Source organism: Bombus vancouverensis, chromosome 16 (genome assembly GCF_051014615.1).
Source record: "Bombus vancouverensis nearcticus chromosome 16, iyBomVanc1_principal, whole genome shotgun sequence".
NCBI lineage: Eukaryota > Metazoa > Arthropoda > Insecta > Hymenoptera > Apidae > Bombus > Bombus vancouverensis.
This window is the reverse complement of record NC_134926.1, coordinates 7,496,216-7,522,582: the sequence shown is the minus strand read 5'-3', so window position 1 is coordinate 7,522,582 and position 26,367 is coordinate 7,496,216. Positions and strand designations below refer to the sequence as shown.

At 30.7% G+C, this 26,367-nt stretch overlaps 5 protein-coding genes across 8 annotated transcripts; 3 read left to right on the top strand and 2 right to left on the bottom strand.

Annotated features, from left to right (window-relative positions):
• Positions 1 to 319: 319 nt before the first annotated feature.
• Positions 320 to 3,981, top strand: Coq3 (ubiquinone biosynthesis protein COQ3, mitochondrial). Of its 3 annotated transcripts, none has more exons than XM_076625215.1 (5): positions 320 to 404; positions 1,940 to 2,011; positions 2,125 to 2,617; positions 2,705 to 2,885; positions 2,965 to 3,981. In XM_076625215.1, exons 1-5 carry the CDS (start codon positions 328 to 330, stop codon positions 3,087 to 3,089), a joined length of 948 nt encoding a protein of 315 aa, XP_076481330.1. In that variant the 5' UTR covers positions 320 to 327; the 3' UTR covers positions 3,090 to 3,981. The 3 variants fall into 3 exon arrangements, with proteins under 3 accessions (XP_076481330.1, XP_076481331.1, XP_033198217.2); XM_076625216.1 differs by lacking the exon at positions 320 to 404 and adding an exon at positions 1,218 to 1,306; XM_033342326.2 differs by lacking the exon at positions 320 to 404 and adding an exon at positions 1,508 to 1,608.
• Positions 3,756 to 7,010, bottom strand: cathD (cathepsin D). The gene is made up of 7 exons (XM_033342325.2): positions 6,789 to 7,010; positions 5,989 to 6,236; positions 5,282 to 5,400; positions 4,832 to 5,031; positions 4,625 to 4,747; positions 4,304 to 4,550; positions 3,756 to 4,188 (listed from the first exon to the last, which is right to left on the bottom strand). The coding sequence occupies exons 1-7, from the start codon at positions 6,848 to 6,850 to the stop codon at positions 4,027 to 4,029; spliced, it is 1,161 nt and encodes a 386-aa protein (XP_033198216.1). The 5' UTR covers positions 6,851 to 7,010; the 3' UTR covers positions 3,756 to 4,026.
• A 2,236-nt stretch (positions 7,011 to 9,246) lies between these two features.
• LOC117161104 (dynein light chain 2, cytoplasmic) lies at positions 9,247 to 12,658 on the top strand. Its single transcript, XM_033342356.2, has 3 exons — positions 9,247 to 9,429; positions 9,999 to 10,116; positions 10,285 to 12,658. Exons 2-3 carry the CDS (start codon positions 10,009 to 10,011, stop codon positions 10,444 to 10,446), a joined length of 270 nt encoding a protein of 89 aa, XP_033198247.1. The 5' UTR covers positions 9,247 to 9,429; positions 9,999 to 10,008; the 3' UTR covers positions 10,447 to 12,658.
• Positions 12,659 to 12,799: 141 nt separating this feature from the next.
• Positions 12,800 to 17,938, top strand: LOC117161071 (intraflagellar transport protein 81 homolog). Its single transcript, XM_033342284.2, has 13 exons — positions 12,800 to 13,464; positions 13,759 to 13,907; positions 14,522 to 14,633; positions 15,062 to 15,178; positions 15,470 to 15,529; positions 15,608 to 15,760; positions 16,056 to 16,334; positions 16,489 to 16,806; positions 16,898 to 17,048; positions 17,139 to 17,287; positions 17,421 to 17,501; positions 17,576 to 17,739; positions 17,799 to 17,938. Exons 1-13 carry the CDS (start codon positions 13,360 to 13,362, stop codon positions 17,893 to 17,895), a joined length of 1,935 nt encoding a protein of 644 aa, XP_033198175.1. The 5' UTR covers positions 12,800 to 13,359; the 3' UTR covers positions 17,896 to 17,938.
• An 11-nt stretch (positions 17,939 to 17,949) lies between these two features.
• On the bottom strand, positions 17,950 to 26,333 carry LOC117161072 (lysoplasmalogenase TMEM86A). Of its 2 annotated transcripts, none has more exons than XM_033342285.2 (6): positions 26,176 to 26,333; positions 23,950 to 24,113; positions 21,548 to 21,741; positions 21,010 to 21,137; positions 20,034 to 20,144; positions 17,950 to 19,938 (listed from the first exon to the last, which is right to left on the bottom strand). In XM_033342285.2, exons 1-6 carry the CDS (start codon positions 26,194 to 26,196, stop codon positions 19,807 to 19,809), a joined length of 750 nt encoding a protein of 249 aa, XP_033198176.1. In that variant the 5' UTR covers positions 26,197 to 26,333; the 3' UTR covers positions 17,950 to 19,806. The 2 variants fall into 2 exon arrangements, with proteins under 2 accessions (XP_033198176.1, XP_033198177.1); XM_033342286.2 differs by having other exon boundaries at positions 21,022 to 21,137.
• Positions 26,334 to 26,367: the final 34 nt, after the last annotated feature.

The following is a 26,367-nucleotide window of genomic DNA, read 5'->3' as shown; positions in this document are numbered from 1 at the left end:
ATAGTTCTTACAATAAAATTATCTTTAATTTTTTTAACTAGCTTTTCTTCTTCTGTGTGTTATTTTTTCCCGAAATAAAACATTCCTGCAATTTCTTCAAACATGTTCTTTGTATAACTATTGATATCACAACGCCACAATATTCAATATTTTTTCCAATGACGCAATATTCGACATTGATTAAAAATAAATGAAAATTATGGTCGTTACTGCTACCATTATCGTCGATAGCTAATTGTTGAAAAATTATATGTCAACGTGATAAGATGTGTAATACAAGTGTAACAACGCAATTCGGAACTCTATGGAAAATGGCAACATAGTCACATGTACACATACTACGCAATCGAAACATTATATGCCCCATCTATGATTGTTGCTGCTAGAACTAGTGTGAGTTATAGGTGAGAATACAAAAGGAGTTTAATGTCACTGGTTACTATCGCGCAGCGTTTATACAGGGTCATTGGTAATTGGTGGTACAAGCGGAAAGAGGGTGATTCTACGCGAAAAAAGAAGTCGAAAATATAGAATAAAAAAAATTTTTTTTTTTTTTAATTTTTCCATCGAGACAACGATCTACAGTGAGATCCGTTATAACGAGACGTGATAAAATGCACGCGTACCGAGCGAAAATTCAAAGTCGATTTTCTCGAAAACAAAGCCTCAAACGAAAAATTTTTATTCTATATTTTCGACCTCTTTTTTCGCGTAGAATCACCTCCTTTCCGCTTGTACCACCAGTTACCAATGACCCTGTATATTTGAAAAATAATCATTATACAATGTCACTATTTGCATTTTTACAGGTATCATGACCTCTTTTTCACTTCATTCGATATTTTTCGTTCTTAATGATCATTTTCTGCAAATTGACTGATTACATATAAACTTGATTTTAATCGTTCTGTTATAAATATGTATATCGAATACAAGAATGACAAATAAGAAAGCAAGATGCAGCAGGACGCTCAAAATTCATTAGAAGTTAATCGCATAACTAAAAAGATATTTAAAGTACTTTCTAAAATATTTCAAAAACTAACAAATGGAGAAATGATGTCAATGGGTGGTCTTTTTTGAGCGAGGAATATGATTGTATAAGCAAATTTTTTAAAAATCCATTTGTTTAAACAACATATTATAACCTGGTGCTATCTTGGCACGTTCAGAAAATGTCGAGCGGTCTGGCTCAAGTTGGAAAGAGCCGAAAAGAAAGAGAGAGAATCTTTTGAACCGTTTGGTATCGGGCAACTCAAACATTTGGGTGGACTTGAAAAAAGTCGAGCAGTCTTTCAATCAAGTGGTAATTTTCAAGTATATAAATGTCGTGTGCTATTTATTTAAATAACGTTTATTAGACCAAGATATATTTTAATACATTTGGGTATTCACAATAAATTATGAATTTTGATAAGATATGTTAGGCAAAAGTACCGATACGCGACGGTATGACCTAGCCATACTATGTTATGTGTCGGCGTTTTACATTTTTTGTGTTTTAGTATATTCTTTGGATTTAAGCCGCTGGGGAGCGGAGCTTTTATGTGATTTTGTTTTTAGTTGTTTTTCTGTCCTGAAAACTTGGTCGCAAAACAGGATGCTTCGGTAGTCTACTTTTTGGGTGCTGTGTAACTTTGCGGAGGGGCGGGATGAGGGGGAGGGGGAGGGGATAAATGTCGTGTGCAATAGTGGACCGGTGATACTAAACTCCCTTTTTGTTTTCGCCTATAACTAACTCTAGTTTTATCAGTAACTCATAGATGGCGCGTGTAATGTTTTGTTTATAAGTAAACGTACATGTGGCATGTTGTCATTTTGTACATTTTCAGTGGAACGAGTTTGGAGTTACGTTGTTCACTCTTCTACACTTCATTTGTTTCTACATGTCTTCAAAGTTACCTCGCACTCTCAAAATTCTTTATTATGATTTTTATAGAATACCAATCATGAGAACCACAAAAGTTACTCCTTTACGGCTGATATCCACCGGCTCTACTTTTCGAAACCGGTAACTAAATTATATGTTTGATATTTTTGATATGTATATTAAAACAAAAGTTCATTGTTCATTAATATTTTTTCATGATTCATTACAATTCAAACATTGATTCATAACTTCAGGTTATCTGAACATACCGAACAGTTAAAAAAATGTGATCCAGTAAAAAGATCAACAGTTGATCCTGCAACAGTAGAGTTTCATTCTAAAATGGGCAGTAGATGGTGGGACACTAATGGTGAAATGCATGCTTTGCATTCGTTAAATCCTCTTAGAGTACAATTTGTTCGAGATGGTCTAGCAAATACAGGATTCAAAATAAAATGCCCTTATTTGCCATTAGAAGGGATTAAAATATTGGATGTTGGTTGTGGTGGAGGATTATATTCGGAATCTTTAGCTAGAACAGGAGCAAACGTGACTGGGATTGATGTTTCTTCAGAGTTAATAACGGTTGCAAAAGGACATGCTGCTTTGGATCCTAGTTTAGATGGAAAATTAAACTATGTTCAGACAACTATTGAAGATTTTGCATTGATTAATAAAGGAGTATTCGATGCTGTTGTTGCTTCAGAAGTTATAGAACATGTAAATAATAAGGAATTATTTTTAAAGGTATAACTTTTTTTTATAAAGAAGAAAAAGTTAATATAATATGAGTAAGATTATGTATATATGACTATACTTTTGTGCTTTTCACAGTGCTGTGTAAGTGCTTTAAAATCTGGAGGATCAATATTTCTTACAACTTTTAATAAAACGTTATCTTCCTGGCTTGGAGGCATAATCACAGCTGAACATATTTTAAAGCTAATACCAAAGGGCACCCATGATTGGAATAAATTTGTCACTCCTGCCGAAATGCAGTCCATATTAGAAACATGTATATTATCTTTCATTGATAATATTAAGGGGGTTTGTTTTACAAACTTCTATCAATTAAAGCTTTGACCCTTTTTTAGGTGGTAGCAAGACAAAATTGATTCATGGACTATTTTACAATCCTTTGAAAAGAGAGTGGTCTTGGAGGGCCTCAACAGCGATAAATTATGCACTTCACGCGGTAAAGAGAAAAGAAGAGAAATAAATGACATATTCTATTCTTTCATGCATTATTATTTATATATTATTTATTGTTTATTATATTATATTATATATACTTTTATATGTTGGTATTTATATACTTATTGGGGTTAGTTCAGTATTTTATATACGTATGTATATATTGTAATTTATATATTGATATATGGCACTATTATTATTATTACTATTATATTATACTTTGTGATATATCTAAAAACTATACCTGACCTAAAAGAATGAGGCTTGAATAAGAATTTGTATCATTTTTATATTTTTGCGTTATATACACTGTGTGCGCTTTTGCACCTTCAAATATTTCATATGTGTATACATAAATTATAATTCACTAATTTTTACCTATGACTTTATTCGCATGGACTGCTTATAAAAGAGCTATATTTTAGGACAAACACGACATAAACCATCGTTGTTTAATATCTACCAAACATGGGAGTGTATATAATTCAGATTCCAGGCTATTTCTCAGCTTCTGCAGGACAGATCGAGATTATGAGCTGCTTCTGGATGACTATTTTATTTTTTTTTTTTTTTTGTTTAATTTATAGACACAATCTTTCTACTGTCTTGTTATATGTATAGATAATATTTTTGCGGATGTTCGGATTTTAGTGGTCATTATTGACCGTTAATGGAGAAAAAACGCAAGGAGTAATATGAAAAAGATTTATTATTTTCGTCTCCGTAAAATATTATACCTTTTGTTATAAGGCAGGTTTTGCATATTATTTATGTTCATGACGACGCATTTATTACATTTATTTTTATCTCGTAAGGCTATAATACATATTATACAGACGATAAGCAGAGAAATTATTGGAAATATTACAGAAGACGTATAAACATAATATGACGCTAAAATGGATATATAAGAAAAAGTATATACTTTAAAAGCTTATCTTAACATATCACATTAGATAAACCTATTTTGCCTTTGCAAAACCGACACGGTTATTTCCCATATCGAATTCGGTATAATAACGACCGATGAAAACGTCTCCCAAGATCCATAGTGGGCCGTTTGGCTCAGGAATGTCCATTCCCATGAATCCGCTGAGGCAGACAGTCTTGCCAAATTGTGTAACCTTTGATAGAAAAAGCAAGACCATTATTAAATCATTTCAAAGTTGAAATTCTTTATATCATGAAGTTTTCTTGTAATACTTGATAGATATTTAGATTAAAAGATATTTATCTTACCTTCAAGACATAGTCCTTTCCAGTTAGAGGGAAAGATCGGCCACCCAATACAAAATTAATTGTAGGCAAGTTAGGAATGGAATTGCAGTCTACCATGGCTTCTCCAGCTGCAATATTAGTAGCACCAATAGCACTGTTGATGGCTTCGACTTCTTTGACTGGTCCAGCGATGAGGGAGGTACCTGTGTCAGCAATGGCTTCGCATCCTTTTTGGCAGATTGCCAAATGTTGGGATCCTACTTTGATTCTAAAATTCGTATTATCGTTAATCACATTGTTCTCTAGGACTACGAAAGTTATTTTCACAAATTTAATAAATACCCGTCCATCCTGAATTGCCAGTATCCTTTTCTGTCAACTGGTACATAGGTGAATGGACCTTCATAATGATTTGGATCCGAACCTCCCAAGATCAATTCTCCACCAGCTTTGTCGTCAGGGTTTCTGAGATGAATTAATAAATAAGATTTTTATTTTTTCATTTTCCTCTGTGACATTTTGAATAATTTCTGATTTACTTTACGATACCTGTTCAGGTAGAAACTGAAAACGGGCTGAGGTACCAATCCTTGTTTGACCATGTTGTAAAAGACAGGTGTTACGCCATCGACAGCAATTCTAGAGTAGGCCATACCCAAGATACCATCGAACTTAGCGGCGACGAAAGCCATTCCCGGTTCGCTCAAAGCTTCAGCGAAAGTCTGATCAGAGACTTTCAATCCAGCAACCTGTATCAAACATTCTTCAATTAACTTCCTCTTTTAATTCGATTAATTTGATTACATGCAGCTGAGTGATAGACGTAAATATTCACAAAAAAATATGTGAGGATATAGAAAGTTAGAAGGAAATTAAGTCACATGATTAGGCGATATATTTTTTAGTTATTTATAGATAATGGTTGGAAAATCGTGGGAAGCAAAATCAATAGTTGTAAGAAAAGAATAAATACTCTGTTATCTGCATGTAAATACTTACATTCACAACATCAGTAGACAGATACCCAGAGAGACTTCCAGAGCCATAACGGATGGCAAAATCAGTACCATTCTTCTTGTACGTGGACGATTTGGTATTATCATATTTATGATGCAACTCTGAAAAAAATATATGGTATTTGTGTTAAATTTAAAAAAAACAACAAATTTAAAAGAGATAACACTATCTTAGTCACATAAAAAAGTTTTTAATTCTGTTACTGATTTATAAACATTCTATATGTAGTAGTATTATTATCTAAAAGATAAAATCTTAATTGTGCTAATGATAGTGATAGCATTATTATAAAAAGAGATAATTTGATCTTAATCGTACAGAAGAGTTTTTAATTTCGCAATTAATTTATAAATACTTGAAGTGTAGTACTATCATTATCTCAGAGATAAAGTTGCACTTCATAATGCTGATATATTATGTTACAGTACTATCATATCCATTCTTTTTAGATATCTAAAATCTGTTAGTAGTAATAATAATTTATAAATTACTCAATATTATTATTACTGTTTCTTTATCATTTAACCTACAAGTTAAACTTTCAGTTTTATATATATAATTTTCATAATATTTTTAAGTTATGATCTATCATACGCCATAGCTTATATAATTCATATAAATAAATTATGAATTACAAAAGTGAAACAAAAGATCTTTGAAGTTTTTATAAGTTTTGACAATATACTCACTGCAAGCGATATTGGTAAGATGACACTTCTGGGAAGGAACCCAGAGGTTTGAGGAACCAGTATCAAAGATTACTTTGAAATCTTGTGAGGGAGTTCCAATGCTAATGACACCATAATATTGAGCATCCAGATAGTTGGAAAGGGGTTCTGGCTGAGGGAAACCTCCTTGCACCATGTGTGCTTGGTATACTTCAGTGTTATATTCTTTGAATTGTTTCCTAACACTGTCCATCTTATGCAGAGTAATTCTTGAAAGAAACAAAAAATATATTTTTGAAATCTACATTAGCAATTCCTAATTAAGTCTATAAAGAAACATTGTAGTCTCCCGCAAACAAATTTTTGCAACAAAATTTTATATAAAAATAAATAGCAATTTATCATTAAATAATAATTCTTTATTTTTTGAAAAACCTTTATATTGATATATAACCTAAGTATGTATTAAAGTATAAGGGAGATTCTGATTCCGATAAATTTTTAATGTTCAAGAATATGAAAAACAATGTGCAATGATACTAGAATAAAAAAGAGGATAGAAATGTATCCTCTTTAGGGGGATAAAAGAAGACCACAGAAAGCCAATTTATGAAAATCATTGAAGCTATACTTACAAAACATCACACATCAAATACATTTCGAAAATGATTATTCATTTTATACAAAAAAGTACAATTGGAGGAATATGTGACGATTATTAAATTATTTAAAAATTTGCCTCGGTGTATGATAAACAATACAATAACTGAGCGAATTATAGAAAGTCATGTTCTTTGTTTAAAAAAAATTGTTATATTTACCTCTGCAAATCAGCATTGGCTAGTGCTATGCAAGCACAAAGGCACAAAGCGGCACGGTACATTTTCAAACAAGCTTCTAACTCTTGTTTGAAATAGGAATCTTATCAAACAAAGTTCAGAAAAGGAAGTTCCTTTTTCCCGAATTTTCTGCGTAACACTACTGGCAAGAACAACACTGATGTATCATCGAGTGAAAGCCTCCCTTAATAAAGGATTCTCCGAGATTATCGGGAACTTATTGCGCGTGCGCATCTTGGACCAGCAGACGCATGCCAATATCACGTATATTGATACATAAAGTTAGTTTAAATATAATAAGTAAAAAGTTTATATAAATAACTCAAGACTACATATATTCACAGTATATACTTTACAGTAAAAATTTTCATAGATATTCATTGAAATATAGCATCACAGAAAAATCGAAAATTTGAAGAAATTGTTAAGCTGTAGATACGTCCCTGTTGTCATAGTCAGCTGATTGAATACTTGCAAATACATAAAACGAACTACTTGAAGAAAGATATCGCGCTTAAGTGGCGTGTATGTATATGAAGTAGGATTATGTTAGTGAATGTATTATGTGTCTTCGTTGTGGCGCTACCTTGTGAGGAAAGTAATAATTTAATTCGTTTCGACCCAGCGCCACCTTGTAATGAACCTAGTTATTCAGTTTAAAAAAATTTGTTTGGAATCAAAAGGCATTATATTTTTATGTTAACAAATTTAAATAACTTTTGTGTACATAAAATCATCAATAAACTGTGGAATTTTATGCATTTACAGGAAATTTAAAAGTGCCAAATTGCATAGAATGCACGTATAAAATATCCAGATTATAATGCCTTCTATAATACTTAACAAGTAAAACAATTTTCTAGTGAGGTTTTACACTTTTAATTATATTCTCAAAGATATGAATTTGCATAAAAGTCTGCAATCAAATCATTAGGAATATTGAAAATTTTTTGTGTGATCAGGGATTTGATACGTTTTCCATCTCGTACGATCGAAAATAAATAGCAAAGACAAATACTTTTCATTTACAAACACGTTATTTATTGACATTATTGATATCGACTGGCAAATTGTCTGTAATTTAGCTTTGCAAGGGTATTATAATAACATTTTCGCGTGTCGTGCATGTCTCCGTCGATATTTCGAAGTACTGTATATTCGACGAATTTAAAATATCGCAAAATTCGCATAACTTATTTCAACTTTAGAACAATATTGTATTAGCGAATTCACAAAATTTGAATTCTAGAAAAAAAATTTGGTTTCTAATTTATGAAATGCGAGGAAAGAAAAAATTCAATATGTACTTTTATTATTGTAATTTTACAGATTTTGGAATTGTTGACTATCTTGCAGTATTTTTAACGTAACGAAATTTGAAAGCATTTCAGACAAAAATAGATTATTCTTTCCTAGTTCAGTTCTTAGTTTAGAGTAGATGTTACTTGTAATAAAATGAACATTTAGTAAAATTGAATTTCTTGTTTTCTACGGTTGTCTATACATTTATGTAGATATACATATAGTAACTGGCGAAAATATTTGGACATTTACCTTGTAAAACTGTTATTGTTTCGTTTTTTGCTTTGAAATTAGTTGTATTCAGATTTTCTTACAAAATTCTGTAGAAATCTGTAAAACATATGTAACTTTTGAATTTAAATATATCTGAACATATATTATAGTTCATTATTAAACTGCGGATTTTTATAGAATTAAAGTAATTCTATCTACCAAATATTCTAACACTATACTTCAGATATTTTATATATTTTTTTGTATTATGTGCAATTTTACAAATTAAAAATTTCTTATAAATGCATAAAAATACACAGTCTATTCATTATCATTCAGTGGATATACAATATAACTGAATAGTAAAAAACATTCTATGTTTTTATCAAAATTTAAATTTGAAATATTGAAAAATCGATACAAGAATCGAATGTTTCGAACCCATAAACGATAATTTAGGAGCGACATGAAAACCACTATAGAAATTGTAACTGAAACAGAAATATCAGTTTCGTGTAGCAGATATTCAAAACCAAGGTTTTATTTAATTTGTTTTTAGAATCAAAATCAATGTCATCATAATTTTCAACTCCTATTTCTTACATTTTACAGGGAAATTGAACAAAGAACCTTGTCTTCTAAATTCTATAAACTAACCTAGTTCATCCTAACACTTTTATTTATTACTGTATTTATAGCTTACTCTATACAATCTATAATCTCTCTAAATTCAATTTTGTAACAGGAATAAAAATCGAATCGATGAAAAACAAAAAAAAGTATCGCCGTACGATTGTAATTTTCGTTGAAAGAGTTTCCATATCGATTACTCGAATTTATGTTTACGCGGGTTGCTACCAGCAATGCATTCTGGGTTGATAGAAGACCGTGATAGAAGACCCTAATCGCGGGCCAATCAGTGGGCAGGATCACAGTACGGGCACTTCAGTCTTGAACTCAATCGAGGAATAGTCGGTGTCGGCTTGAGCGAGCTAAATTTTTGTGAAAATCAGTTCACATAGAAAAAAATAAGTACACATTACCGCCGGGGCCAGAATATAACGATCGTTTTCTTGTGTATCAGTTGGTGAACGTGTTATTTGAAAAGGTATGTCGATGTGTTATACAAATGGAAAATCTATTTTTTTTTTCATATTTTAGACCGGAACCCATCTCTTATGTCAAAAGTCAACTTTTCTGATTTCATCTAATCATCGTTGTACTTAGCGCGATGTTAATTTTCAAATAGCCGCCGTTATCATGGCCTGGTTACGATGCATTGCGTGTAAACGAATTATTATTCTCGTTTCGTCGCATATCGATAAAACATCGTCCTCCCGCGTTTCGCCACCGCAACTCTTTACTCTCCGTGATTATTTTGTATCGCAATCATTACACATCTAATCATCCTCTGGATTTTCTAATGACTGCCCAATGGATTATTATGCCGGCTAATGACATATTTGCTACTGTCAAAATTGCGCGCATTCCTTTTCCCAGGTTCAATTTATAGTTCTCTCAGTAACCATAATTAGTATTTTCTTTTCATCCTTCAGTGTAAAGAGAGAGAAAAATTGCTAGCCTCTTAGCAATTTTTACATTGAATGTTTTCCAGTGGAAAGATGCGTAGAAAGGTGTATTCAGGTTTTTTCTTTTCTTGCTTTCTGTATGTTTCAGAGCTATTAAAATGTCAGACAGAAAGGCTGTAATAAAAAATGCTGATATGTCTGAGGAGATGCAGCAGGATGCTGTTGACTGTGCAACTCAAGCCCTTGAAAAGTACAATATAGAAAAGGTATGTTTAGATTCAGACTTGAATGGTATCACAGATATTGCGTGTATGATGAGAAATGGTACACGTATCTGAATTTGAATATAATGTACTTTATTTAGATATAATAAGTAAGAGGTAGAGAAATAAATGTGTGAAATATAATGGATTAATTATATATTTTTATTTCAGGACATTGCAGCCTTCATTAAGAAAGAATTTGATAAAAAATACAATCCAACGTGGCATTGCATCGTAGGCCGTAACTTTGGAAGCTACGTAACACATGAAACAAGACATTTTATCTATTTTTACTTGGGTCAAGTAGCGATCCTTCTCTTCAAAAGTGGATAAATTGGAATCTATTCTGTAATCACAAACCTTTCTTCCTCCCTTCACACACGCTACATGGAAATACCTTAAATCACGTCACCGTCTGTAAGAAAAATTACAATATTGTGTATAATGGAAATTTGATTTCAAGCAAAAAACACGCACTCCCAGTTAAACAAAGAAGTATAAAAGTATATAATGATCATCGGTACTATTGACTTTGCTGTTTTACTTATCTCAGGAGATAAGACAATGAAAAATTCTGTAGAAGCTACGGAGAGAAAAAAAAAGGGTAGGGAGATGATTAACTGAATGAGAAGAAATGAAAAAAAAGTAAAAGAAAATCAATTGACATACAATCTTACATGTTAAAATGTATCATGTATGCCAGAAAATTTGTTGTGTTCTTGTTTTATATTAGGTATATATAATGCGAGGTTGAGTTCAATACTGGCGATTTTAAATTAATAAATTTTTAGTGTTTAATACACTAAATGCACCTAAGTATAATGTAACATTCATACAAATTCATGTATGGTTTTTATTATCTTACTATGCTTGAGGAGAACTGTATTCAGTAGTCATCAATAATGAATCTAAGCCAAACCTTGATTGATTGCTGCGATCATTATTATTTTATGTAATGTTGTAAATTGTCCCTTTATTCTGTGATGCTGTGCAAAACAGAAGTGGTTAACGAAATCATCTTCGATTCGTTTGAATTCTGTGACACTTCTGTAAAAAAAAAATCTGGAAGTGAGGCTGACGAGAGAGAAAGCTTAGTTATGGACCCGCCATCGCGTTGATGATAAATTTAAACGTAACGATTATTTAAATTTACACAGTGCTAAGTAAGATGTTGCATAATATTCAAATCGAGTCATTGTCATAATTCTAGTTTTTTTTTATATTGTGCACACGGAATTTTGCAAAATGTATTATTCTTAAGGCAATATACATTTAGGGAATTATTTTCTTTTCCTCTTTCTTTCTTTTCCTCTTTCTTTCTTTTCCTCTTTCTTTCTTTTCCTCTTTCTTTCTTTTCCTCTTTCTTTCTTTTTCTCTTTCTTTCTTTCTTTCTTCCTTCCTTCCTTCCTTCGTTCCTTCCTTTGTTCCTTCCTTCCTTCCTTCCTTTCTTCCTTCCTTCCTTCCTTCCTTCCTTCCTTCCTTCCTTCCTTCCTTCCTTCCTTCCTTCCTTCTTTCTTTCTTCCTTTCTTCCTTCCTTTCTTTCTTTCTTTCTTTCTTTATTTTCTTTCCAAAAGAAAAAAAAGAGGAACAGATATATTCAGCTCATTAAATTTTATCCTTTATGTAACACCCAATACCCAATATTACGGTACTTATATATATGATAAAATATAGATTATACATATATATTATACTATTTATATATAGTGCAATCTTAAAACGATTTTTCATGCAGTATTTGATTATCACAACGTTGCTACATTGTTCAAATTTTAGACTGATTATTAAACATCGTCACAAGTATATGACTTGCATGGTTCTTTTTTATAATAATACGCATTTTTTATAATAATACGCAATATTATTATAAAAGTTTAACAGAGAACGTTGCCCTTTAAAACGACAAATTACATCTAAAGAAGAGAGAGAGAGAAAGATAGCAGAAGCGGGACAGAATTAATTACACGCTTTTTGATTATAATCCAATCTAAATGTTCAGGTGAACGTATTCCCTTTGGTCTCATCTTCGATGTATCTTCTTTTTTTTTTACGTGTTAACGCACATAAAGGCGAATGAAGAATAGTGGCATCTGTAAAGAATACATTGAGAGAAGCTGATACACTTATTTAGTGTTTGAAGTTTGTTAAATAGGAGAATTTGAAAAAGTGTAGTATTGCGAAAAAAAAGCTGTGCTCAGATCAATTCACACATTGCTGATGAACCATCAATTCCCATAAGATTTCAAATATATATATTCACTGTGTTATTAAACGTGGAGTGAATAATTCATCAACCAATTCCCAAGTTTTTTTATGTATATCAGGACTGCGTGATTACCGAACAGAAAGAAAAAGAAAAAGTGGAAGCACTTGCAATTTTATATGATGAAATTGAAGAAAGAAAATTCGTACGTTATGTTTGAAAATATATCTAAAAGAGAAACGAAAGAAAAACGAGGCAATGCAATCCTCGTCGCTGCTAATTATAATTTTGTGTGCCTCGACGTCTTTTTTTAAAATAAAGCTAATTATGATTCTTAAACTACATTGAGAACATATTCTATCTGTTTATTTATAATTATATTATAATATTGTTTGTATCATAATTATTTACTATAAAACATTAGTAAAAAAATAAAAAAAATTTCTTTTCTGTATATAGATTAGAATATAATACATAAATATGTAATAACGTTATTATTATTATATAACAATTATTGTATATAATATTATTATTATAATACAATAATTTATTAAATAATAATTTTATTATATTTTATTATTTGTAGTTGAAAGTATTCAATATTTTGTAAAATGTATTTAATGATTAATTGTATCAATTTTATCGGTTCTTTCTATACATGCTATCTCCTTATTGAATTATTAATTAATCCGTAGCGTCTATTAAGTCAGTAAAATCGATATTACATACAAGAGTTGCATCAAACAATTATACTAAGTTAAAAATTAAATGATCTTTCGAGAGTCATCGATACTGGATCGTGTATCAGATTTAATTAGCGACTAAATTCGAGCGGAAAGGTCAACGCAGAAGCTTCACCTGATTCGAGTGTATACCATACCAAAAGAATCCCTCTACGTATAGTTTTGCATGCTTTCAGAAGAAGAGAGAGCCTAGGTGGCACAGTTGCCAGGACGACAATCAAATCACAACAAAACATTTCTCCAGTTGCTCCCAAGTTTTGAGTAAGAACTAAAGGAAAAGGAAAAAAGGTTTGGTACATAATGAGGGAAAATACTAAGTTCATTGTAACTGAGGTGAACAAGCTGCTGGGACGTAGTTACAGTGTCATTTATTTCAATTCCTTAAGCTCAGAGGAATTGGTTCAAGTAAGAATTTAACTGCTCAGAGGTCATACCGATTGACTCCATAAATTGAAGGTCATAGGAAAAACATTAAGTTTATGTGTTAAAATCAATACTAATTTCTATGCTACTTGATGGCTAGAAGGTAGTGTTTTAGTGTACTTGAGCGATTGTGGAACTTACAGAAAGTTGGTAGAGTTGATCAAGTTGACTTCAATTGATAGTTCAATTCGTTATTTGATTTCATAAGATTTCACTTTTCAATTAATTCAAATGATGTTATCAATGATTGGTTTGTTCATGCTAATTGCATTGTAGGTGTTGAAAGAAGTGTTGATTAAAATACAGGATCAGAATGTCGATGCCAGTGATACAAAGAATGAAACTCCAGAAGAGATCTCCATCTATATCCTGTCTATTCTCCGTATTCTTCATTATCAGCCTCAAACAGACCCTGTGACCTTTAGGCAAGAATCTTTATCTTTCATTTGGACAAAGTTCTTTAATCCTACTATTCTCTTTGCTACTTCAAGTATCTCCTTTTAAAATTTCAAACTACTTTCTACTACTGTATTCTGAAACCAAATCTTTAAATATTTTATATATATTTTAATAGCATTTTTTGAATTAGTATTAGAGTAGAGTGATTTGAATTAGAGTTACTGGTATTTATTGAACTGGAATTTTTAATTTGGGAAAGTGTAGATCCAAGGAGAATAGCAGGGTTAAGATTTAATGTAGCTAATATTAAAAAACTATCTAGACTGTGAATATTTATGCAAATTTATATTTTTGGCTGATCACAGATTGATCATTTTTTATATGAATATAATTCATAGAATTGGGATCTGGATAAAGAATTATTGTACTCATTAAATATTATAATAGATACTATACTTTGAATATTTTCTATTTTCTTGCATACTATATACAATTTATTGTTATTTACTTTTGCACCTTCAGATTTCCCATAAATGTATAAAAATCCACGGTCTCACTCTTTATCATTTTGTCTTAGGAACTATTTTCTAAAAGACTACTTAAGTACTTCTATTTATGGTGGTTTCTTATATGTATATAGGCAGGGCTTGGTTCGCGGAGATCCTGATACCATACACCCCATCCTGACCTGGCTTCTGTCTCACGTAAACGTAGTTCGAAAAAGAGCTTACTTATCACGTTTTCTAGTGAAGGTATATTGTATCTTCATGTACAAGGTGTACTAGAAAAATAACACGGCTGATTTTCTAAAAATATTTATAAATATCAAGTACAAACAAACTTTGTTCCCTTTAAAATAGAATCCTTAGGAAGCTAATACATCGTTGAAGACGCTGTTCACATTCTTGAGAATCAGATAATCATAATATATATATATATAATACTATTATATAATATATACTATTCAAAATAGTCGTATATGCTAAAGCTAGTAAGTTATAATTGATACAAAAGCTAAAGTATGGATGTATGTTATGGCTTGTAAAATTGAGTTTTGATGATTATTAACAGTTTCTAAGAAACGAGATCAGTCTTATTACTGTTTCGACACACCGTATATGTATGTGACCTTGTTTTCTTAAAATTATTTCCACCGAGTGATTTCATTATCATTAATTAGTTAGAGGTTCCTGCTGAGTATTTAGGCGATCCAGAAGTCTCCGCTTTGTACGAACAATACACAAGTTTGATCGATAGATTCAAAGCAGCGCACAAGGAAAGGGAGATCGGAAGGAAGGTAAAGGATCTCGATGATTAAACTGCGGATGTTTATGCATCAATATATTTATGAAATTTAAAGTAAAATATCGAAAATAGAGCAGTCGATCTGATATTCAATAACAAATCTACATGTATGTATTTAAATTCTGTTTCTTTAATTGTGTTAATAAACATATAATATAATATAAATAGTCGCATAAATATAAACAATTGTATAAACATCCGCAATGTAACAATGATATTATATTTATTTCCCGTTGATGAAACATTTCTAAGATCTTCCTAATTTTTTTCCCCATGAGTTTAGAATTTTGAAAATGCTAGCGAGCTCACTGCTGATTTAAAAACGATGGAGAAGGAGAAAGAAGTAAGAAAATACTTATTTGTAGGTTTTTATTCGTTTATTTTTATTCTGGAAATTAATCTCAATTTTGTATTAATTTAGGCGGTAACTATACGTATAGAGAAGATGAGAACGAAAGCTGAAAGCGGAATACACTTGTTGGATGCTGCTCGAGCTTTGCGAGTAGAGAAAGACAAGGAACGCGATTTTGCGTTGCAGGAGGAGCAAGAAAAAGAAATAATATCCAGATTACAAGTAGAGACACTCAATAATTCAGATTTATAACAATACTTATAACTCATATAATAAGATTATTTTATAATTCAGCAATGGTGTCTTACTAATCATAGTGTAATTAACAAGAAGATTAATTTGCATGAAAAAATAAGTGGAACATAGAATAAAATTTTTCCATGCCACACTTTATTTTCACGTAGGATCATTCGATATACAATGATTAAAATTACGATAGTTACACACGGAACATTGTAATTTAATATATTTAATGTAATTCTAGTAGAAATTTTTAAATAACGAATAACAATTTTAGACTAACTTACAAAGATTGGAAAGAGAATTACAAATTCTGAAGAAAGATGAGAATGAAATTACTGTTCAGTCATTATTACAACATTTATCTGAGGTGATTACCGTTCAAACTATAGTCACAGATGAAAAGCTACCTGCGGAAATACACACGAGAAAAGATCACATAAAAGCTTTGAACGCAGTAAAACAGTATTTGTATTTGGGTCCGGATCAAATAACGGCTTTACGAAATAAATTGGATAGTATAGGCAAAGAGATTCAGAATTTGATAGAGTTTAAGGTAAAATAATACATAATTCGTTTCGTGGATAAATCTTTTATTTATCAATATATTCGTAATTTATAAAATTATAATTCTTAGTCATTAAATTGAACAAAAATAAAATTCATTTATTTCTAGTTATAAGTTACATTCATTAATAAAATTTCTCTAGATCTCGAAAAGCAATATTGATAAGATTGAACCATTTCGACAACAAGCAGCCGCAGTTGCAAATATAAAAAGAAACATCCTTGAAAAATTAGAGAGGACGATGAGTTCTTTACAAGAGCTGCAAGTAAAATTGGAAGAGAAGCATGAGCTGTCAAAAATGGTTGTAGAAGATGTTATTCCTAAAGGGGAGGAGTTAAAAAAGTATATAAATCGTTTAAAAACTAGAGGAACGCTTTATAAACATTGTAAGTCCGAATTGACATGGCTTAATGCAGAAAACAGTGTTTTGCATCGAACAGCCGCCATCTTAGAAAATCAGGTATGTACTTTATCATACGATTTTTAAAGAGATTTGGATCATAATCAGTATAATATCTATTATTGTATTAATATAATATTGATATTATTAGTATAATCAATGCAATCAGGCGAGAGAGAGACTGGAAACTGTAAAAAAAAATATTCCAGTCAATTTCACGGAAGAAAATGCATCCTCAATGAATCTTCAGTTGGGTCGGGATGTATCTGCTTTTAGAGCGAAATTGGTCCCATTAATAAATGGTAAGGAAAATATATATGTATAACAAGATATAGTAAAAAAGAATATAAAATGTACTAAAATAAAGTATTCGAAAATCTTTAATATTGTAGAAGTGCAGAGTTTGAGACAAAAGTGTCGAGAATTCGAACAACAGCAGGAGAAAGCGAAGAAAGCTCACAACGAAGTAGAATCAAGCATGAGTAGCTCGATTAATAATTTACAATCTGAAGTGCAGAGTAGAAAAAACAAAATAGCAAAGGTAATCGATTTTGTATTTACTGTATTAAATATTACTTTATTATTTAATAAATATCAAATATTTATATCTTTATTTTCGCTGAATTATCACATTGTTATTTAATTATTCTATAAATATTAAATGCATATAAAAGGATATTGAAGAGAAGGACAAACTGCAGAATCTAATAACTAAAATGAAGACTATGGAAGAAAGAATAAAACGAGACATAGAGGTTTGTTCAATTTTTTAATTTTTCATGCATGTTTCGTTATTTTTTATATTTGTAAGTATTATTGTATTATATAGGACCCAACAGTTTCTGATCCTGGTAAAAAGATAAAAGAGGAACTAAACTCTGCCATCCAGGCGGAAGAAACAAAGTTAAAAAATTTAACGATGGAAAAAGAATGTTTAAAAGAAACCACCGTGGTAAACGAAAAACAAACGCAGATGTGGAATGATATATTATCGTAAGTAAAATACATAGTGTATTAAAAAAATGACGTGTAAAAGTACATATCTTTTTTAGAGTGTTTAAATGTAAAATAAAATGTGCCGAGGATAGTAAACAATCGAATGGAATCGTCGTACGACGAGGAGGAGCAGAAACGTTGGTTTTACAGTAATATATATTCAGGAAAAGATATTCAGTGAAATTGTCGGCATTGGAGATATGTATATCGAATTAACAAAATTTTAATCACATAAAAAATACAATTTAAATTTACAGATTTTCGTGATCGATTCGGTAATTTAAAAATTAGATTGAAACAGTTACATATATTCAAAGTAGAATTGAAAGATATATAACACTATATAACTTTCATTCAGTAACATTTGTTAACGTTAAATTTATAAACACTAACAATTGATTATTTTGAAGAAAGTATACGCTAAAGTATTTAATATCACACTTCTACAAATGTTTTGTTTCTGAAATATGTGTTCTAAAGGTATTTCACGAAACAATATTATGCTATGCTTGTACATGTCTTGTATTAAAATACAACATTAAATATATCTTTTTACAATATGTGTTGAAAGAGCTGAATTTAATGAAGTTGTAGCCGAGAAATAATAAATGTTAACATTTTTTCAACTTTAACAAAAGTCTCATTCATACCTCGGTTGTTTTATTTGAAATTTATTCTTTTTTGTTTTTTTAATCAAGTTCATTTTTACTCAGCTCTAATTATACCTACTAAGGAATTCAGGTTCTTTTACGGTTCGAATATGATTAGTTCAATCATTAATATTAAGTGATATGTCATCGAGATCTATGAGTGAACGTGTACTAGTCAATTATTACAACGTCTAGGATATAAAATGCGCATTTTTGTCCGAAGGGAAAATCCTATTTCTCCTTTGGCATAGATATATAAAACATAGTTTCTTTGAAAAAATAATATTTTAGTTGTTCGAGTCAATATTCTACTTGGTATCTATCATAATTAGAATAAATGCAATACTATTGTCTAATACCTATAATAATAATGGTAAATGCAATAGTAAAATAATATATGATATATTATACTCTTACGTGAAGTTTCCAGTTTTAGTAGTAGAAATTCAGCTACAAGAATAATTGCTAAAGGCTTTTAAAATCCTCAAACAATTTTCTTCTCTCTCTTTTATATCATTATTCGAAACAAGAGAACAGTACCAAAACATCTAGAATTTCATTATTTACTTTAGTAAAAGTAAGTCGTTCTATCTGTACACTTTTAACTAACATTCAACTATTCATGAGATATTTAGCATTTTTACTCACTACTGTACAAAGAAATACATTTTGGTTCGTAATATGTATCACGAGATGATATACAAACTGCGCGTGTCAACATTTCTGCGAATATTTTACTCGAGAAGTTTGTTTCGAGTTGACAATTATATAGAAATACTGAAATCTTTCGTCTCTATTAATATTCAACGTTCATAACGGTATAAACCAACGTGAAAGTCTGAGTAAACATTATACGTTGAGCATATATGTAGTATTAATTGGAGTAAAAAGAATTCTTGCGATCGCGAAGAGCATTCTAATTGTTGCTAAATAACATTATACGATTATACTTAATAGTTCACAGCATTTCAAGTATATATGTATATCTTTCTTTCGATTCGACGTTCACGTCGGAGAGAAAGGGAATGAATAACGTTCATCAGACGATCGTTAAATGCAATAAATATCGACTACAATGAATCATTGAATGATCAGGTAAAAATCCTTGCCTTAAGAAAGTGGCAGTGTTTATGACTTCTAGATTTACGATTATCATAAATCCTTTAACGAGGTGCATTGTACCTATTTCAAAACAACGATTACGCTAAACTGATCTATGTGGTCTCTAGTCGTAATATACTGCTCAAAATAGCTAGATTATTATCTACATATCGACAGCTATCAACGCTGTGGAAACTAAACTTTCCTAATATCTTATAGTATTTTCATTCGTGCCTAGGTTTCGAATTATTTCGAGCAGTATAATGTAATTCACAATATTTATAGTTCTATAAACAGAAGAGGAAATTCTCTCTTAACCCTTGACAAAGGCTGTGTCAGTTTTATCGTTGCTAACATTATTATTATTGTTGTTGCTATTTTTAGAACCAACTGCGCTCAAAGCTATTCCCAATTGAGCCGCATAGTACGTTAACATTATAGAAACCTGAAAAATACTTTGACGAGTTAACAAAAAAAGGACAATAAAGAAAATCGTATTGAAAATATGTATAAAGATATTATGTATCAAAATCATTATACCTGAGAATAAGGTAGGGGAGTATGAAAATAGTGAAATCCGAGCAGCGTATCAGATATGAGGAAACATATACTACCAATGCAGCTGCATAATTTAGTCCACGTCCATAGCTCCTGACGAAGAAATACGATTTATTCAATAGATCGTGTATGATGAAAATAGTGACTGTACTTTACAGCACAGTGCTTTCCAGTCGTATTATTTTTGCTCGGAAAATTGGTAGCGAAAGTTAAGGAAGATTTATCTAGAATTCGGATTTTCGTAATCTGTAATTTTACGAGTCATTTTTTGGCAAATTTCTCGTCTTTCTCGATAATGAATTTCTTCGAATAACTTTTAAATCATAAATAAGCTACGAATATATTTATGCAAATTCATGCTTTTATAAATATAGTTGAAAAAGTGGGATTAGATTTGTTTTACTAAATATTAAACCGGTACTATATTTTGGATATTTTATATACATATATCTTTGTATAATATGTAATAAATATATAAAAATCTGCAGTCTAATAAATAATAACAGTTAATCAATTTAACTACATGTGTTGGATAGAAATTCATAATAAAAACGTTACGAACTTCTCGAACGATCTAATATAATCCTTTCATGAACGGATACATCTCCTTTAATCTGGGTAATTGAATAAAAGCCTTCTTAAATTATAATTTATTTATAACACGCAGCCTCGTCCCTTTCGACGTGATGAACAAGGAAGCATGGTACGTAGATGCACGTGGTCAAGGTGTAGGCCATCTCCTACCCATCTTGTTTTTACATGACTCGTTTCACCCTTTAGTTGGATCAGTGGATCGTGTTACACTCAACGTAACAAAACATGTAACTCAATTTATCTACAGCTAATCTAATTTTCTGCTAGATAAAAGGCAGGAAGTGAGCCAAACGATCCATGAAAATTCCAAAAGACTGGAAAACACCGTGTGTAAACAAAACAAAAATTTTCATTTTTTTTCTACTTTTCTCTGTACTTTGTAAAATTGCACTCTAGAGATTGCCCTCCACGCCATGGTGGTTAGTAACACCGTGTAAACAGGAACCCCAATCACCAGAATTCCATTCAGACCAGGCATTAAAGCGTATATGACTGAAAAATACGACTTTTTTTTTTATTTTTCCAAAAGCTTGTTTAATTTTTGTATATGTAGGATGTTTCGATAATCATGGTGCAATCGACAGGAGGATGATTCTACGTGAAAAGATACGTTGGAATTGTAGAACAAAGAGTTTTCATACAACAAATGTGGAAATGGTTATTGAGACACCATATTTAATCAGTATGTTTATTTTTATAATGAGGACGGAGGATTATTCGTAGACTACGGATTTTTATGCAAATTGGTTTTACGAACGCAATTAAACAAATGGAATCTAACAGTAAGTAGAAATTTCTTTCATTCATTAAGTCCTATACATTGGATATTTCGTATATTTTTTTGCAATTCTAAAATCCCTATAAATGCATAAAAATTCGCAGTCTGATTATTCTTGACTTACCTAGCGAACACAACGCGTATAAAATTGTACCTAACATTATGTTAAGCGGTATAAAACCGAATGCACTGATGTACATGATTTGGGCCAGGGCAAACATGCACATCCCTGGCGTGAAACAACTAGGCCAAACCAATAGCGCATCTCCTATGCAACTGAATATCAACCCTGTCAATATTCGTCTGGAGAACCTGTATCTGAAAAATAAGACCGTCAATCGTAAGTGTCTCTCTCGGAATATTCAATTTCCAAAACTAAATAGAATAGCGATGTTTAATGTTAAAACAAAAGTAGCAATAACAGTAATACTAGAACTACCGATTTTACTTAATTTTTCTTAAAAATTGTATGGCAAATTTTATTAAAAATTTTATGAAAAATCTTTAGAATTACAATGGTGCATTCTTTGGCCTTTTCCTGAGATTTTTTAAAAATTTATGGATAAATCTAAATTATACCTTATATAAGTTATAGTTCATAGGTAGTTCCAATACTAAATAGGTTCCATAATAGCTTTATTCATAAATGTATATTATCAGCTATAAGTATCAACACTAATCGACAAATACATTTAGCCAAAGACATTACTTCCATCATGGCAGAAATGGGCATATATATTTTATTTAACAAATAAATTTTACATAATACGACAACATTATATGTTAATAAAATTATTCGTTATTTATCTTTTTATAAGTATTTGAAATGATAAATAATTCTATTATAAATAATTAATGAAACTGAAAATTTCAGATGATTATTGCCCAGCTCTGATCCAAGATTCCAAGCAAACAAAAGCACAGAGAAGCAGTGAAGAAATATTCTAGCGTACACTTACATTTTCAGGTGACTTTTTCGGTTGTAATATTTTTCAATCAATGTTCATCTTTTATAAAATGATATAATTTTTTTTTTGTTTAAAATATTACAGAAATATCGTTAACATATATATTGCCGGCTGTCGAAACGTAATAGCGATCATTTCGTACGTTACATAGGAAGAAGAGCAATCATCGGTATGTACGTCACAAGGCCGACGCAGAACGTTATATTCTGCCTCGTAATAAATCGATCCTCTTCTTTGTTTCCAACGGAAAATTTCTCTTACGAGATCAATCGAGAATTTCACGCGATCTGTGGAGTGCGAAAATCGTTAAAAAGAACAAACTTGGCGGAACGTTTAAAAATATGTGCGTTACCGATTAGGAAAAAAAAGTGACCTGAAAATAAGCATGTAAGCGAGGTCGTATGATAAATGGCTAGCACCTACCAGTAGCCACGGAAATGTAACATTGACTCGATTAACTCGTATCTTCCGCTCAGTTAAACGCTTGTTCGTTAGAAGTATCATTTTGTAGATATAATATGACATATGTATAGTAACTCACAAAACTATTTAAATATCTATAAACATTCTGTATGAATATATTATGCGTGTTATATATTACACACGTTTTCTAAACATTTTCGGATTTTATTACCACCATAATGAATCGTGACTACCATGATTATATTGGTAAAATTTCAGCCGAATTTAAAAATGGAAGCTACAAAATATTTAGTGCAAGTACAAAATATCTTGTAACTATTATACTATATACTATATACTATATATATTATAGTGTATCATATATTTATGCAGACAAAAGAGTATTAAATCAGAATTATTAGTTTTGCAGAGAACTACTAACAATATTTAAAGTACGATGTAAGATCAACTGTTAGAATATGTTTCATTCCATTGCACTTACAAAACATTTGTTATGTTCATTTAGATTTAGAAACATTTTCCTTTCTTCGAAATTGATGATCTATGTTATTTTGACCAAAATCTTCAGTTTGACTTATATTTATTTGATCAACCAGTATCTGACACAATTGAGTTTTACAAAAATGATTCGAATTAACCACAGACCACGAATAAAGGACATACTTATCCTGGTTTGGCTAAAATTTAACTTATATCTTTTTGTTCACCCATCATTGATATATATATTTTCAGATTGGTATTTTATCGATATAATCATGATAGTCGTATCATACTAATATATACATAAAAATTGCCCATGTTAAATGTTGAAGTGCTTTAATGAGCCACTGTAAACGGCAATAACTACGTTACGTCGTTAAGTTGATAATAAAAACGGAAACACGGAGGTCGATAAATTACCCCCGGTTAATACTTCTCGATTTTATCTCCAAAATGCATGGGGCGCTAGTGACACTACTGGTGCGATTTCTCATTTTCATTGCTTTCTCTTTACTTTTTCTTCAAATTTTTCAATGCTCGTATATTAATTTGAAATAAAAAATTGAAACAACCATTTAATAGAGTGTTATTGAGTTGCAGAACAAGAGGCGTGAGACAAAAAGGATCGGCACATGCAAAATTCTGTCGCACTTACTCCTGCGATAAACTAATTCCATGTAGAAGAACAAAGACGATAAGACTTATAATTGGCAAACACTTGAAACATGCCGTCAGCAGGGATGGCTGCTCGGCCAGTAATATAAAATACACGGACACGCTTTTAAAGAATGGGACTAGCTTTGGGCCGACACTTTTTAACTGGAACAGACAAAACATGAAATCGGAATCGAATGGCCGACCGTGAACGTGACTGACACCTTCTTAACCGAAACGCTACTGTACTAACAATAACGATCTTTTCTTAACACGTTCACTGACACACGAACTTTCTATATCTTACCCTGGAAAAGAGAATGAAATATACTTCACCGTAATATTGAATTTTTGCATTATATCCTTCCGCATTTTTATTATGCGCAATTGCACATAATTTAATCTAAGTTATTCACATTGTTGAAAATCGCTTAGTGCGGAAAATTTTTTTTTTTAATCATGTTAAAGAATTTGATGATCACTGTGACAGTAAACGTGTTAATCCATTTGAATGCTCTCGTTATTGACTACTAATCTTTTCTTTTTATTTTATTTTTAATTCCCCTTAATTATTCTCATTATTTTTATTTTTAGAATACGGATTTTTATGTATTTATAGGAAATTCGAAAATGCAAAATAATTTACAAAAATTTAAAAATATTCAGGTATGGGAGTCTATAATATTTAATAGGTAAAACAATTTTCTATCTAGGTTCCATTTTTTAAATTATATTTGTAATATTATACGAAATATTACGTTCATAAAGATATGAATTTGCATAGAAATCCGCAATCTACGTATTTTACTTTTGTACGATTTTATTATATAGCGTCTAACAAAAAATTAATGAATTTTAATTAATTTAAATCTTTCTTTTCTTTGTTTCCCTTCGATATTAAGTATCTCAAATTTTTCCGAAACGCATGCGGTGCGTCATCGATTTTATATGTTATATGTATAAATTACGCTTAATATGACACATTTATTATTTTACTCATTGAACCAGTCTCAGCAAACAGAGTGTTAGGGAAGAATAATTTTGTTAATGCGTCTAATTGTAAGTTATTTATGCGTGTGTAATGGGTGTTTGTTATTATAAAAAAGTTTAAGAAGTTATGTAAAATGTTTGAAAAGAAAAGTTAATAGTTTTAAGATACACATATCTTGTATGGGGCATGAAGAATGAAAGAAAGGAAAGATAAACAGATACAAAAGATAAGATAATAGAATAGTACATTATCATAATGTAGAAACATAATGGTTTGTTAATTGTTGCTCTATACCCTTGTGCAATCATAATATTTGTTTGAGTTTAAAACTCATGAAAGACAAACTAGATTATCATGATAAAGATAAACCGAAGAATAGTTCTATGCACTTTAAACTTGGTACTATATGCAAATAATTGGAAGTTATAAAAATTCCAATGATATAATTCCAATAAAACAGTCAATTTAAATGATGATTTGAATAGAATGCAGAATTGGAAGGAATTAATTTTCAAGGACTGATTTTATTCTTTGTCTGGGACAAAAATATATTTCAATAAAACATTACATGTACTGTATAACGTTACTTTATAATGTTAATTGATCAATTATAGAATCAGTGGAAGATTGCAGAGTAACTTAATCAGGATAGTTAAAGAGTATTCAGTGGCACTTAATTTTCATATCAATAAGAGCAAATTTAATTCATATAGTTGCAACAATGTATACTTCACTAATTAGATTATACGGTATATCGCGTTAAGACTAAGTATTTAAAACGTCGTACTTCCTATAACAAAAAACTGACAACGAAAAGTAATAGATCGATTTGAAACGAAGAAAAACGAACGAATCCTTTATGTTCTTATTGCCAGCTGGCGGAAATAAACGTAAAAACAAACTGACTCAGGCAATACTACCAACATTAGTTATTAATAGTCCGTAAACAAAAACGAAAGTCAGTCAGCGCTGAACGCAAAAAAGGTAGCGCTTGTTCAAAACAAAGAGAACAGCTGTTCAATGGAATGTTCTTTTGTAATTTTTGAGTTTCTGTATTTTACCATAATAAAAAGGAAGAAGAATCTTTCGAGGTCTTTGTTCTACGAAGGAGAAAATAACGAACCTGCATCTGAGAACTATCAAAATGTGGATAACAAGAAAAATATATAAATTCAACAAAGACTGTTGGAAAGATTATTTGGAATTGAAAAATCAATAAGAAGAAATATTGCTTACCACTTGTGCAGGAGATGACATTTTCAATTAAACCGTAATTTTTCGATCTGAATAATGACATGCACCTACATACACGATATTTTCCACTGAACTGTCAGTTACCATACAATTGCCACAGTAGACTGTTCCCCCAACTGCTGCATTATTTCTCTCCGCGTGAACAACATCGTTTCCTATTGGTTGATCTTGTAA

Excerpts from the sequence above, each read along its gene's own strand:
- LOC117161071 (XM_033342284.2), top strand. The coding sequence starts at position 13,360 with ATGAGGGAAAATACTAAGTTCATTGTAACTGAGGTGAACAAGCTGCTG. Across the intron at positions 15,761-16,055 it reads AAATAATATCCAGATTACAA|ACTAACTTACAAAGATTGGA; the intron begins GTAGAGACACTC and ends TAACAATTTTAG. Across the intron at positions 16,807-16,897 it reads CCGCCATCTTAGAAAATCAG|TATAATCAATGCAATCAGGC; the intron begins GTATGTACTTTA and ends TGATATTATTAG.
- LOC117161072 (XM_033342285.2), bottom strand. The coding sequence starts at position 26,196 with ATGTCATCTCCTGCACAAGTG. Across the intron at positions 24,114-26,175 it reads TGTCATCTCCTGCACAAGTG|TTAAAAAGTGTCGGCCCAAA; the intron begins GTAAGCAATATT and ends TGTCTGTTCCAG. Across the intron at positions 20,145-21,009 it reads TTTACAAAGTACAGAGAAAA|GAGCTATGGACGTGGACTAA; the intron begins GTAGAAAAAAAA and ends TTTCTTCGTCAG.
- Coq3 (XM_076625215.1), top strand. The coding sequence starts at position 328 with ATGTACACATACTACGCAATCGAAACATTATATGCCCCATCTATGATT. Across the intron at positions 2,012-2,124 it reads GGCTCTACTTTTCGAAACCG|GTTATCTGAACATACCGAAC; the intron begins GTAACTAAATTA and ends TCATAACTTCAG. Across the intron at positions 2,886-2,964 it reads GCAGTCCATATTAGAAACAT|GTGGTAGCAAGACAAAATTG; the intron begins GTATATTATCTT and ends ACCCTTTTTTAG.
- cathD (XM_033342325.2), bottom strand. The coding sequence starts at position 6,850 with ATGTACCGTGCCGCTTTGTGCCTTTGTGCTTGCATAGCACTAGCCAAT. Across the intron at positions 6,237-6,788 it reads GCCAATGCTGATTTGCAGAG|AATTACTCTGCATAAGATGG; the intron begins GTAAATATAACA and ends GTTTCTTTCAAG. Across the intron at positions 4,189-4,303 it reads GAAAGGACTATGTCTTGAAG|GTTACACAATTTGGCAAGAC; the intron begins GTAAGATAAATA and ends TTTCTATCAAAG.
- LOC117161104 (XM_033342356.2), top strand. The coding sequence starts at position 10,009 with ATGTCAGACAGAAAGGCTGTAATAAAAAATGCTGATATGTCTGAGGAG. Across the intron at positions 10,117-10,284 it reads AAAAGTACAATATAGAAAAG|GACATTGCAGCCTTCATTAA; the intron begins GTATGTTTAGAT and ends TTTTTATTTCAG.